Source organism: Siphateles boraxobius, unplaced genomic scaffold (genome assembly GCF_051911475.1).
Source record: "Siphateles boraxobius isolate OS27281-9 unplaced genomic scaffold, OSU_SipBor_1 7, whole genome shotgun sequence".
Taxonomy (NCBI): Eukaryota; Metazoa; Chordata; class Actinopteri; order Cypriniformes; family Leuciscidae; genus Siphateles; species Siphateles boraxobius.
Window position 1 is genome coordinate 17634718 of NW_027509197.1, and position 14871 is coordinate 17649588.

The 14871-nt window shown below is 43.9% G+C and overlaps 1 protein-coding gene across 1 annotated transcript; it reads right to left on the reverse strand.

Annotated features, from left to right (window-relative positions):
* Positions 1–1112: 1112 nt before the first annotated feature.
* Positions 1113–9520, reverse strand: ccnt2a (cyclin T2a). Its single transcript, XM_077215905.1, is given in 11 exon segments — positions 1113–1292; positions 1294–1482; positions 1484–2592; positions 2681–2751; positions 2845–3008; positions 5211–5256; positions 5480–5542; positions 5906–5966; positions 7682–7810; positions 8633–8714; positions 9325–9520. Coding segments are annotated over 11 exon segments (2106 nt in total). The 5' UTR covers positions 9483–9520; the 3' UTR covers positions 1113–1258.
* Between the last annotated feature and the right edge of the window lie 5351 nt (positions 9521–14871).

The window sequence follows — 14871 nt, forward strand, 5'->3', positions numbered from 1 at the left end:
TTGAAAAACAATTAAAACTTAGTAGACAAATGCTATAAAAAGAGAACGGAATGGAGGTAACGTTACCCAGCAAGCTAACAGGCTTGAGTAAAGGACAGGATAAATTATGCATTAGTGCACAAGCATTCGCTGAAAACCACTGAGTACAGTGACTAAAAAACAATATTTTACTGCTGCTGTTATTAACTGCCTTTGTATTTAATGCTTCACTTTGTAAACACCGTTTTAATTTAACCTATTTCTGCGGTAGCGCTATTTTAATCCATCACTTACGTTGCGAGCGAACTGATTGCACAACCTGATGCTCGAGACAAAATACAGACATCCCGGAAGTCCCGGGAGTCTCCCGCATATTGATTGCGGCTCCCTGATGCCCGCGAATTAGTTCAAACTCCCGAAATCTAGAGCGCGCAAGCAAGAGCGCGCTTGCGAGACAGAAGAGACTGCTCCAAACCGTGTAGCGCGCGCGCTCGGCAGAGCGCCTGAGGGAGAGAGACCTTGCGTGTGTGTGCGTACCAGTAAACGCTCCCCGTGACGTAAGCAGACCAACTAATCGATAATGACATTCGTTGACAACGATTTTCATAATCGATTATAATCGATTTTATCGATTAGTTGTTGCAGCCCTAATATATATATATATATACACACACACACACACACACACACACACACACACACACATACACACATTTTACAAGCAGCTCCAAACCTGAGAAGTTATGGTACAGCTTTTAACATACAAGAATGTATGCACATTTTTCTCCATATTCTGTAAACAACTCGTCCCTTTCATTTTAAACATGCAGCTCATACAGAGGGTATCAGATGAGGGGAAGGTAACAAAAAAAAAAAAACATTCAAGGAACTATAGAACCTAAATCTTGATTCTGCATTCCTTCTAACTAACAAACGAGAGGAGCGTCAGTCGTTTTAGAGGCTGCTTTCAGTCTTATAAATTTTCACTGCGGCAAAACTTTCATTACTTATTTTTATCACGTAAAGATTTTTTTTAAACTATAATGGCCCTGAATTTCACATATTGGCTTAAGCATTCATAGTGACTGTTCTTAAGGGAATACTGAGAAAAAAGCAGCAGTTACACAGATGGCGAAACTTAACCGAACTGCCAGAAGATCGGGAAGCATTTTTATTTATTTTCTTTCTCTTACTCTTCACATTCCTGTTTTTTTCTCTTCTTAATAATGAAATCTAGGCTTGATTTTTCTTTTATATTTTATCCTCTTTTCCTATCAGTTCAAGAGTCCATTCCATGGGCACTTAACAGCGAATAGCATGTCAAAAGTATCTTTGTAGTCTGTGTGTTGGCCATTAGCTCGGCCGGCGCCCTCAGGGCCATGGCTCTCCACTGGTTTCCTGTCCAGTTTCACTAGGGTGTTGAGATGTCCGTAGCCCACCTGGTATGTGACAGGGGGAGGGGGGAAGGGAAGGTTAAGAACAGAGTTGTGAGATGACACACAGCTGAACAGATGAACAATGAGAGGAACTACCTGCACTGCCTTTGGAGCTTTTGTTCTTTTTGGAGTGGTGATTGTGGCTGGCGTCGGGGTTCACCCTCTTGCGTGAGGAACTGGAAGCTGAGCTTGCAACATCGGCAACCGAACCTAATGGGCTCCTAAGGGCCGAACCAGCTGCGGGTGCCTCAAGGATGCTCCTGCCATTGCCGCTATGCGTGTGAGTGTGTGAGTGGCCGTGTTTGTGATGGTGACGATGGGCTGAGTGGTCTCTGTGTTTCTCCTTGCTCACAAGCGGGCTGGAATGTTTACTCTTTGCAGCACCCTCGTCTGAGGAGCTGTGCCGCTCAGAGGACACCTTTATTTTCATTTTTAGCTCCTCCTTACTCGATCCCCCTTTATCGGTTTGGGAGGGGACTGGAAGACGCAGTTTTAAAGAGCTGCCTTTCTCACGTTTGTCCAGGATTTTGTCCTGCCCAGGGACAGGCAGTTTCATCTTCAGGGGCGAGGGAGTGGTGACTCCTGCTCCCTGCTGCCCGTGAGACAATTGAGGTAAATGTTTGCGGTAATCTGTCTGTGTTGGAGCAACATAGACCTCAGTCTCCACACTCTGCTGCTCTTGCCTGCGTTTCTGCACCGCCAGTTCAGCAGCGTGTTTCTCCCTGTACCTGTCCAGAGACATTTTCTGTGTGGGTGCTGCAGGTGGAGGATTATTTGGTGCCTGGTGCTTGGCACCACCACTGGCCTTGTGTTCGTGTTTTGCAGGGTTACTCTCTGTACTTTTGTCAGGCCGATGTGGGTGCATAGATGTGTGTGGGGGAAGTTGTTTGACAGAATACAGGTCTGAGCGTACTTGGTCCTGAGGCCAGTCACTGGGGGCGGTGTAAGTATAAGAGGTTCCCTGCATGCTGGCAATAGAATCAAGAGAAAGACTGCTGCTTGAGTTGCCTGGAAGGGTCACTGGGAAAGACGTGGAGGCTTTGGAGAATGCTGTATTTGTAGAGACCCCAGGAAGGGCATCCATCAAGGACAGGTCCTGGGTTAACGAGGGTCCCGCTAAAGAGCTGCTATCTGAGCCCTGACCATCTGATTTGGGCTTCTTAGCCGCTTGTGTAGCCTAGAAATAAATATAGCAACTGTGTGTAATTTAACTACATTTAACAATGTAAAGACACCAAATGAATTATTTAGTCTTAACTGCTCACCCTCCAGTTACGAATCCTCTTTAACCTGCTAGGTGTCTTCTCCAGTATCTGCAGAAACTCGTGGGTCAGTTCTACAACAAAATTCAAATGAATATAAATCATGGGTGACTTACAAATAGGACAAAATGAGCCTTATGTGTTAATTTAGGGGAATGTCCATTTACCATCAAGAAGTTCAAGTGTAACTAAGTTGTCCACATACTCCCACCAGTGCTTTCCATCAGTGGAAACGGGGATCTCCCAGTTGGACCACTTGCAAGCCAGGTGAATGCAAACACAGGCGATGACTGTGGGCTTGTACTGCAAGCAGAAGGTGGTGAGGTGCAGACTGCAAGAGCAGGACGTCATGGAGGAAGAAAAAAGACAACAAAGAAAGAGCACAAAATGATCAATTGCTGAAGAGATGGAATGCAATGTTGAACATCTAGAAATTATTATTAAGATTAAGAAAGCATTATAGGCACTAAGGTGTTCCCCAATTCTGAGCAACATACTTCCAAAATTTGCTTGCACAGTTCGGAAACTACTTGATATAGTGGCATGCAATTTAGTCACATTTTACAATTTAGCGTATTAAAATAAAAGTATTTTTTCTCCAAATCTACTGTTCATATTTTGTGCTCTACAAAAAGGTACAATCTGAATGGCAAACGACAACACGAGTAGGGATGCTCTGATCAAGATTTGTTTTCCCATCCAATACTGATTGTAAGTTGAAAAAACCAAAACAAGTAGGCTTACTCAATATATCCATACAAGGATACACAGAAATGCTTATGAGGAAATGGTCTACAAGGCCTACTGTCAGACTGCAGTCTGCCAATTCTGATCAGCAGTTGATCGATTGTAGCATACCTACATTTGAAGTTTAGAATAGAAGTAACAAGTCTATAAAAGATTCTGTAAAATAAATTCTACTATGAGGAATAAAAACTGTGCTAGCAAAAAAATAATAGGTTTGTTACTCATAATCAAGGGTAAACTTGATACTACTGACATAAAACTGTACATTTAATAACAGGTGTAAAGGCCTGCAGTCAACAGAATCATAGGGAACAGTGAAGCAAACAAGCATATGGTTACCATCCATATTTACCACATAAGAATTGTAAACCTGTGTAATGAAAGGCATAAAGCTGTTTGGCCTCATTAAGTGCTTATTCTTTAATCTCTGTGAATTTGCCTAGTCACTTGTTCTGCTATACTGATGCCAGAAGAAAAACTGCATCAATAGTCCCTGAAGAAGCCATGAAGACTCGTACATTTCTAATCCGTAACAACAATAAACTGATGCCTCAGTCAAAGCTGGATGGTAACCTTGTGCTACAGAACAGAATCAATGTTTGGACATGGGGTAAGAGGAGCTGTTCAACCCTAATGCAACAAATACAAACAAATTATGACTGCAACATTCATAACATGCATTAGCTATCTGTGATAAAAACAATGCAGCCTCTACTTTATCTTGAAACAATAAAAAAATTGCAAGGATAAACACACAAGGGAATAAAACTGATCAGATCATCCATCAACTGTCATTGGCTATATTAAACTGGGGCTGATTTATCAATTCAGTTAAAGTCCTCCTCCTTTGGGTAACATGCTCTTGTTTGAGAACATCCATTTTATATGCAAACCACGTGTTAAGCATATGCTGCTCTAGACCCATGTTCAGACATCGCATATAGTGCTGCAGTATCCTTATGCAAAAAATGGGCAAATACTAATGACAACTAACCTAGCTTAATGAAGACAATAAATAAACAATGAGGGGGAACACACAAAATCAAATTCTTCTAATTGATTAAATTACAAGGAAGACTACACCCTTTAAGGACCTTGTGTTTCACACCTGATAGACATTTTTTTTACAGATTATAGGGCGTATACAAATACATAACCACTGAAAAAATGATTTCAATTTACAAATTCAAACAGGTCCTTAATGGGTTTGCTACTTTGCTTGCGTTAAAACAGGTACATCACAATGGAAGCACAACAGATGTCTTCATCTCACAAATCAATTCAGGCATTGAATGACAAAATAAAATAAAAAATACTTCTAAATAGATTGAATACGAAAGACCAAAACATGGTTTAATTATCACTTTGAGAATAACAAAATCATAAGAAAAAAACAAAGGGGTCTGGGTACTTACCGTGAGAACTTCTATGTAATGTTTACATCTGTGTAATCTTTAGCTGCTATTCAGGCTACCAAAGTGTCTTTTTTTAGACAAATGCACTTCTGTAACCGAGCAAACGTGAGGTTCAAGAGCACCACTACACTTCACATTGTGCATTCAACCCCTCTGTGCCAACAATGATCCCTCGTACAATACACCGCACTGCAACCGGGGCCGGTGCCGCCGGACCCCCTCCCCACCCTGATCTGAGGGCATGTTTGAGAGGGGGGGCGTCCCAGTAGCCACCGGTGCAAGGAGGGTGTTGGACACTGGTAGGGTAACCTGCAGTAAAGGAAGCTATAGTGTGCAGTCACAGTGCAACAAATGAGGTTCTGGATAACAACCTGTTGGTAGCCATGAAATAAGAAGTCTGTGCCAGATCCTTGCTTGCTGTGAAAGTAAACAGAGAGAAAGAGAAAGCCAAAAGAGTGAGTAAAACTCCATATTCAAGTAAAAATGAGACCTAATTACACTCAAATCAGTGAGGTTTACCTCTCCATGAACTGCATGCTTAGCCATAGTTCAAAAGCCAATAGTTCAGATTAATAGATTAAGTCAGCACTGTTTTATTTCTAATGGTGATTGCAGAGAGCATATGAAGTAAAGTCTATACCTCGGACTAGCTGGGAACATTTCACAACATCAGTGTGTGGATGTTCAATTGTTATTTCAAAGCCTGCAATATAAAGCACATGAATTTAATTCCTAACGGAATCACACAATTATCAACACCTGTGGATCATGAAAGAATCATGCATTAGTTAGAACAAAGCCTTTAAAACAATGCAGAATCATTGATACCCATGTGTCCTGTTGCAAAATTATCAGAAGATCCAAGATTAACTGAAAATCAATTTGACTTCATTGCAACAAAGCTTAACATCATCATTCTGTCTTTAAATTTAGCCATGATGATACAACTTTTCAGTGGAAATGCTTTTTTTAAATTCAAACTTTTTTTTAAAGGTGAACCACTGTCAGCAAGCCTCTATGTTCACTCTAATATTCAGTTCAAAGGAACCTCCTTCCATAGACTTACCTAAAGTCTGCAGCACTATGGTTTCAAGTATCACCAGCTCTTGAGCTTGCTGGAGGTATGCCTGAAGTTCAATAGACAATCATTACATGAGGCTTGTAATGTGTCTTTCTGTATCTTCATCCAATAAACAGAATTCTCTGCACTCTTCCAATCACGGGCAACAGATTTTTTGCTGCACAATTTAAGACTTTTTATAAATTAAGACCCTCAAGACAATATTTTCCTCCTTCAAGGGAGATTTCTGTCCTAGCACTGGCACACTGGATGTCTATTGTCAGTGTCTCACTAATCCAGTTTCAGTTGTAAGCCTCATTTACATCATTGCTGGAGAATCAAAGGGAGTGTGTGAGTTTCACATGAACGGGAAAGTCGAGAAATATCAGAGGCATTTGTTTAATATGTCCTCCTTAAATGGCTAGCTAGATTTGTTAAAGGAATAGTTCACCCAAAAATTTAAATTGTGTCATAATTTACCCTATGTCGCTCCAAGCTTGTAAATATGGTCAAAAGAAAGCTAAAAAGTGCTTGCATGACAGGCAAGATCAAACCTCATTATTTCTTGCGTATCAAGCACGTTTGCGCTTCTCTTGACCATATTTGATGTGGTCTATTTATATGTGCTTACCAAACTTCATATGTGAATAAAGCATACAAAAATTGCATCATACATTTCATTTCATCAGGGTGTAGCGTGAATAAACGTTGACAGAATTTTCACTTTTGTTGAACTAACCCTTAAAGGGATAGTTCACCCAAAAGTGAAAATTCTGTCAGTAATTACTCACCTTCATGTTGTTCCAACCCCATAAGACCTTCGTTCATCTTTGGAACACAAATTAAAATATTTTTGATTAAATCTGAGAGCTGGATCACTCCTCCATTGGCTTCTAAAGGATTGAAACTTGCCGGCCCCGAAAAGTTATTAAAGACATCGTTAAAATAGTCCAAGTGACTAAAGTGGCTCAATCTTAAGTTTATCAAGCGACGAGAATACTTTTTGTGTGCAAAAACAAACAAAAATAACGACTTTATTTCAACTATTCATTTCCTTCTCTGTGGGCCTCGCGTCAGTTCACGTAGTGTAATAGCGTAGTGCTACGTCACACGTAGGCTCACTATTGGCCGACGCTGGTCATATGTGTGATGCGTGTGACGTACAACACAGAAGCACTACGCTACTACACTACGTGAACTGACTCGAGGCCAACAGAAAAGGAAATGAATAGTTGAAATAAAGTCGTTATTTTTGGGGGGGGGGGTTTGCGCACAAAAAGTATTCTCGGCGCTTGATAAACTTAAGATTGAGCCACTGTAGTCACTTGGACTATTTTAACGATGTCTATAATAACTTTTCGGGGCCGGCAAGTTTCAATCCCTTAGAAGCCTATGGACTAGTATTGAGGAGTGATCCAGCTCTCAGATTTCATCAAAAATATCTTAATTCGTGTTCCGAAGATGAACAAAGTCTTACAGGGTTGGAACAACATGAGGGTGAGTAAATACTGACAGAATTTAATTTTTGGGTGAACTAACCCATTAATGTTAATTAATGGATCTGACATACATCTGATGAAAAAAAATTTATACAGATAAAAAAAAACATTTCTTAGACGAGAAACCCATGATCCAAGTCGAGTTGTTTAGAGTTGACTAGTGAGACGCCTGATTCTGTAGCGACAGAATCTAAACACTCTTATGGAGGCAAGTGTACCGGAAATTATTCAGTATGATGAAAAGGTGGAGGAAATAAAATCAATAATAATACCCATGACTTACATTACTCTTTGTATCGAGTGGAGGCTCTTGTGGATTTAAACACGCATGCGCTACTTTAATGACATGTTCGAGTTTCCGTGGTTGCTCTTCAACCTTTGCAGCCAGAAATAAAGTTGTTGGGGAGATGGTCTGCAGAGGAAAGAAAAGATTACATGGTCACATTGAAAGATGCAAGACTTTCCCCATAAAATGAAATCCTCAATTACTCACCCCTATTTTATTCCAAGCCTATAACACTTTTGTTAATTTCGAAACCCAAATGAAGACACTTTTAATCAAACCTGAGAAATTTCGGTTTCACCATTAAAAGTCAATTCACTCAAAACGTTGATGCTTTAAAAAGTTCATAAAGGTATTGTAAAAGAAATCCATATGAATCAAGCAGATTAGTTTTAGAGATTAGTTTCAGATTAGACACAACCGATTTAATTAGGCTTTTATTCATAAAAATACTTATCAACGCACATAAAGCACATCAAATATGGTAAACGGAAGCTCAAACATGTTTGTTTGCTTGACTTGCGGGAACCAATGATGCTGGTTCTCGCATGTTTTAGATGAATGGACTCAATGGAGGGACAGAAATCTCAACAGGTTTCATTATAATTATCTTTATTTGTGTTTAAAGATGAATGAAAGGCATACGGATTTGGATTGAAATGAGTGTGAGTAACTGATGACAAAATGTTCATTTTAGGGTGCATTTTAAGACATAAGCATCACCAGTGTGATTTCAAGAAACTAATAAAAAAATGTCATCACAGCTGAGTAGACCAGATATTACCAGTGCCTCTCACTTAACACAAAATTCTATGTTTCCATTCCACTTTAATTTTAAAAACTGCATTAACGGTTCCTCCAGATGAAATGAAACACAGAAGCTCACGAATATTCAAATGGTTAAAAAGGCTACATGCAATGGATGCAGGTAGTGTGGATGGAAACACTTACATTTCTGTGGAATTTGGTGAAAGAGTGGTACATATAAAATCTGTGCATGTAAACAATGGCAGTATTTATTGTGAGTTGAGAACTGATTTTTAGAGTTAAGGAAAACGTATGAATACGTTACTTAACTTCAGGTATTTATTTAAAACTACGTATTCGTGTTTCGTATCGATACAAGGTGGCCGCAAAGCCAACATATATTTTTTAACAACACCGAAACAATCACATAATTCATATTTTGTCAGGTTAAACGTTAGTGCAGAGCGGCTTTGATATTTACGGTAACCGGCCTGCTAGCGTGTTATTGGCATACACGTGAGATGCATGCTGTCGCGCGCATTAGCAACTAGAACATAAACCCAAATCGAGTAACAACTAGCGTATTATCATATTATGATTAGACAGACGTAGTTATAGCAAACATGTAGCCTAAATATACAAATTGTACCTCAGTCATTTGTAGAACATTAACATTAATTAGCACCAGCCTGCGCACAACATATGTACGAGCTGCTAACTTAACGAGGATAAACTGACAATCTCTAATAACTTCAGCCGAGGTCACAACTATTACATATATTCATGATAAACTGAAATGACAGATATTAACGTTGCTACAGGTGTGAAAGTGAAACAAACAGTCGCAGCGAGAGACACAAATGGGCCTGCTGCTGAAAAACGCATATGAAGGATACACATTTAGCCTCTGGCCCATGTCCTGAATAAGATTCGCGGCTTGCTGTCGATAGGACAGCTCTCTGTCTGGCTCCACTCCGCAGCGACGGGATGGGGTGGTTTCGAGCTGTTCCCGGGTGAAAAACCATTTGGACGATGATCCCCGGCACGCCGCCATTACCGTCCAGCAAACGAACAGAGGGCGAGCGTCACGTATTTTCACATACGTCACGTCCTTGACGTAAGTTTCACAAAGCATTGCTGCTGGGAACTGTAGTTTATTAGGCACAGCAACGTAATTAATAGTTCTATAGTTTATAATGTAGGCTACTAGTGCAAAGTGCCCGTGCAAAATCAGTTTTTGTGTGTGTTTTTAGTAATTGTTGCTTTGGTGTGTTTGAGTGATCATTGTTACAATTACACAGCAAAAGTTCAGAGACATTTTTATTTGTGCATGGTAGAAAGCAAATACTGATAGGCCTACTGACATAATGACATACAATATGGAAAACTGAACTACACGATTCAGGGAGCAGGCTACACAGTGAACTCCAAAAAAACGCTAGACTTGAGCAAACAGTTTGTGAATAGCCTATTACAAATATGTCAGAATGCTTATTTTTTAAACCACAACCCTCTAATTTCAGAATGTTTATTTTTAAACCACAACCTTTTAAGTGCTTCTTTTACCAATATATTTAACGATATCTTTTGCATTTCTAATTCAAACAACGTAAAACTTGGCACTGCACTTAGCCTACTCGTGCCCGTAGTAAGACACCTGTCAAGTTTGAAATCCATTGGACAAACGGTTTGAGAGATATGCGAACAACATGCCCTTTCAAATTTTTTGTGCGTGTTTTTAGTAATTGTTGGTTTGGTGTGTTTGAGCAGCTTAATATTACAATTACACAGCAAAGGTTCAGTGACATTTTTATTTGTTCATGGTAAAAAGCAAGTACTGTCTGATACTGACATAATGACATACAATAAATATGGAAAATTGAATTACATATATAACTAACTACTGACAACTAACTACTTCTTAATAACTACAATATTCAGAAGTAAACAGCTGAAAAGGCCCGTTCACACCAAGCACGATAACTATAAAGATAACGATAAAGATAACGACTCGGTTACTAACGTAACCTCGGTTCCCTGAGAGGAGGGAACGAGTATTGCGTAAGTAGCTTACGCTATGGGAAAACTCCTTTTCTCGAGAATATTGAAGTCTTTATGTAAAACGCATTGCAGCTGCACAGCAGACAGCAATGAGCGAAGGAGCTCGGTCATTGGCTGTGCTGCGGCAACTTGCTCGAACCAATGACGGGGGGACTCTGAATGCGCGACCAATGAGCGCGCCTCGCGCCCGCGCGCGTCAGAGCCCGCCAAGATGGGCGTGGCCAAGAGCTATATATTGGGCGCCCCGTCATGAGAGTTCTTTAGGTTAAAACGACTGAAGGGAACTCACCAAGCACAAGCACGGCAGCTTACGCAATACTCGTTCCCTCCTCTCAGGGAACCGAGGTTACGTTAGTAACCGAGTCGTTCCCTTTCGAGAGGTCTCTCCTATTGCGTAAGTAGCTTACGCTATGGGAACACCATGCAAAACGCCGTGCGTGCTGAACTTCGCCTTATGATAGCCAGAGGCAGGTGCCTGAGCTAAAAAAGCAAAGTTATCATCCAACCAGCCGGCAGAGGCGAGCTTTATATGTGGGAAAAAAGTAAAGAGCGGCCAGAAGGCGCTCAGTGTAACACAAGCACATACATAATCTAGATACGAACTCATAGTTCTACTAGCATCATGCTGATAGTACATTGGAATGCAATGTCAGGACCTGTAGGAGGTAAAACCTGATAAATGTGGCCGGTGAGGCCCAGCCTGCCGCCGCACAAATATCCTCGATCGGTATCCCGCTCGACCACGCACAGGAAGAAGCCACACTCCTGGTGGAGTGTGCTTTGACTCCCCAGGGGCATTGAAGTCCCTTGGCTTCATAAGCCAGCGCTATAGCCTCAACTATCCAGTGAGAGATTCTCTGCTTTGAAACGGCGGAACCCTTCGTACGGCCGCCAAAGCATACAAACAGTTGTTCTGTCTGTCTGAATAGGGCAGAACGCTCCAAATACACTCTGAGAGCCCTAACGGGGCAGAGTAGGTTAGCGTCGTGTTCGTCTGCTGGAGATGATAGCGCAGTTAGGGAGATAACCTGTGCTCTGAAGGGAGTGGTGAGCACTTTAGGAATATACCCATGTTTTGGCCTAAGGACGACCCTGCAGTCGTTAGGTCCGAATTCCAAGCAGGCAGCGCTTGCCGAAAGCGCCTGCAGATCGCCCACTCTCTTGACCGAGGCGAGTGCCAGCAAGAGCGCAGTTTTAAGCGAGAGCTGCTTAAGGTGCACGGTTCGGAGTGGTTCGAACGGGGGCCCTTTAAGAGCGTCTAGGACAGTAGCTAGGTCCTAGATCGGCACTGAGGGGGGGCGTGAAGGGTTCATCCTCCTAGCTCCCCTTAGGAAACGAATAATTAGGTCGTTTCTTCCCAATGGACGTTCCATCACAGGGCCGTGTGACGCTGTGATGGCCGCCAAATATACTTTGAGCGTGGAGGGGGAGCGGCCAGCCTCCAGAAGCCCTTGTAGAAAAGCGAGTACGTTCGTAATCTCGCATGTTTCAGGGTTCAGGCCCTCGGCCGCCTCAGCGATGGTTTTTAGCGCTCCACTCGTGAGGTTCCTGGGAACCCGTTGAGGGGCCATGCATGAAGGGCCCACAGATCGGGGCGGGGATGAAACATCCCGCTGGCCTGACTGAGGAGGTCTGGCCTCAGTGGAATCGGCCGTGGTGCAGATTGCATTTGCATCAATTCTGGAAACCATGTTTGGTTCTTCCAGAGTGGGGCTATCAGGAGCACTGCGTTTTTCTCCTCTCTGACCCGACTGATGACCTGTGGCAGCATCGCGATCGGGGGAAAAGCATATAAGGGGCGGCTCGGCCAGCTCTGGGCGAGCGCGTCCGTGCTTTTCGTGAAGAAAAGAGGGCAGTGTGCATTCTTCTTGGAGGCGAAGAGGTCGACCTCCGCCTCGCCGAAGATTTTCCATAACCACTGAATCGTCAGCGGGTTGAGAGCCCATTCTCCTGGGAGAATCTTGTCTCTGGATAGCATGTCTGCCCCTTGGTTCAGCGCGCCTGGCACATGCGCTGCTCTCAGCGAGCGCAAGTTGTGCTGGGACCATAAGATGAGTCTCCTGGCCATTGAATGCATGGAGCTCGACCTGAGTCCACCCTGGCGATTTATGTACGACACTACCGTTATGTTGTCCGTTCGGACCAGGACGTGTTCGTTTTTTAGATGTGGAAGCAGGGTTCTGAGAGCCAAAGCGACCGCTTTCATCTCCAGACAGTTTATGTGTAGGCGCTTCTCCGGGTTTGACCAAAAGCCGGAGACAGGCCTGCCCTCGTAAAGGGCCCCCCAACCTATTTTGGAGGCATCTGTTGTGATCATCTTTCTCCTTGTGTTCACACCCAGGCTCACGCCTGACTGGTACCAGTCGGCGGCTTTCCAGTGCGTCAAGGCTTTTATACAGCCGTGGTTCGCTCTGATTAAAAGGTGGCCCGAACGCCACGCGTGAGCAGGGACGCGGCTCTTGAGCCTGCGTTGGAGAGGACGCATATGCAACAATCCTAGCTGGAGTACGGCCGATGCTGAGGCCATGAGACCCAGCATCCTCTGAAACCGCTTGACGGGGGCACGCGCGCCCGCCCTGAATGATGTTGCAAGGCGCCGGATGGGGAGCGCGCGTTCTGATGAAAGACGAGCTGTCATTTGCATAGAGTCTAGAACTATTCCCAGGAAAGAAATCTTCTGGCTGGGAGATAGTATACTTTTTGCAAAATTGATTCTTAGACCCAGGCATTCTAGATGGCTGATAATCCAAGATCTGTGTGTTATTAACTGACTCTCTGATTGTGCTAGGACCAGCCAATCGTCGAGATAATTCAGTATTCGCACTCACCTTCGTCTCAAGGGGGAAAGTGCTGCATCCATACATTTCGTGAATGTACGGGGAGCCAGGGACAGGCCGAACGGAAGTACTGTGTACTCGTAAGACTGTCCCTCGAACGCGAATCTCAGAAAAGGCCTGTGAGGAGGCGCTATTGGAATGTGAAAGTAAGCATCTTTCAGATCCACTGAGAGAAACCAATCTCCTGGGCGTACTTGCGCGAGGATATGTTTGGTTGTTAACATTCTGAACGAGCGAATCATTAGTGCTTTGTTCAGGTGTCTGAGATCTAGGATGGGGCGGAGACCGCCATCCTTTTTCGGGACGAGAAAATAACGGCTGTAAAAACCTGCCCCGCTCATAGAGGGGGAAACAGTTTCCACAGCGCCCTTTTCTATTAATTTGCGCACCTCGGTGCGTACAACATGCGAACACTCCTTTCTCACTTTCGTCTCGACCACAGTCGTAAAACGTGGTGGTCTGCGAGCGAACTGGAGCGAGTATCCGTGTTTTATTATATTCAACACCCATTTCGGCATATCTGGAATGTTTTCCCATGCCGCTGCGTGTACAGATATGGGCTGAATACAGGCTAGGGGCGGGCCGCTGTGACGTAGGGACCCGGCCAGCGAATTGCCTGAGCTCGTAGCTCTCAGAGGCGCTGGCGCGCACTGAGCAGCCGACTGAATGGGCGCGTGTGTGATTACAACAGCGCGCGCTATGTCTGTAAGACTCGCAGCCTGAGCTGGGGTTGTGTTTGACACTGCAGGGAAAGTGTTTATAAGTGGGGGTGCATAGACAGTGGTAGGCACATGCGTCACTTTTATAATGTTTCCCGCTTTTACTGGGGATGAATTCATAACTGTGTGAACAGTGCTTGTGTGTAGTGGTGCGTACATGACTGTAGGCACGTGATCTACATTCATGGGGCGTCCAGCCTGAGCTGGGAATGAATTTGGCACTGTTTTGACAGTATCTGGGAATGCACACTTTGTGGACATGTGAACCCTTAGTGACACAGGCAGAAAAAGACTCTTTTTGTGTTTTCTGTGTGTCGCCGTAAAAACGGCGTTTGTTTGCAGGTGAGCGAGCTCTGTGACTGGCCCATTGACCCCGTCGCTCAGGAGGCGGCTTGCGGTTGTGGGAGCGCGAGCGGCGTCGAGCGTCAGTCTGAGGCGCGGGCTGAGAGGCGGTGGGGGCTGCTCTAGCCCGCTGCGGCTGTGGCGGCCTCTGTCTGCTCTGCGATGAGCTGGAGCGTTTAGGCAGAAAATGGCGCATAGCTTGTGAAGTGTTCTGGGCCTCAGTGAAGCGTTCGGCGAAACCTTTAACTGCCGGTCCAAACAGCCCGCTGGTGGAGATAGGCGCGTCGAGAAACGGGGCTTTATCCGCGTCTTTCATCTCCGTCAAAGTCAGCCACAAATGGCGCTCGAGAACAGTCAAATTAGCCATGGCGCGGCCAATAGACTGGGCGGTGGCCTTCGTGGCTCGCAGGGCTATGTCAGTCGCGCTGCGTAGGTCCTTGAAGGCTTCGGGTTCGGGGCCAGACTTGTCCAGGAGGGAGCGTAG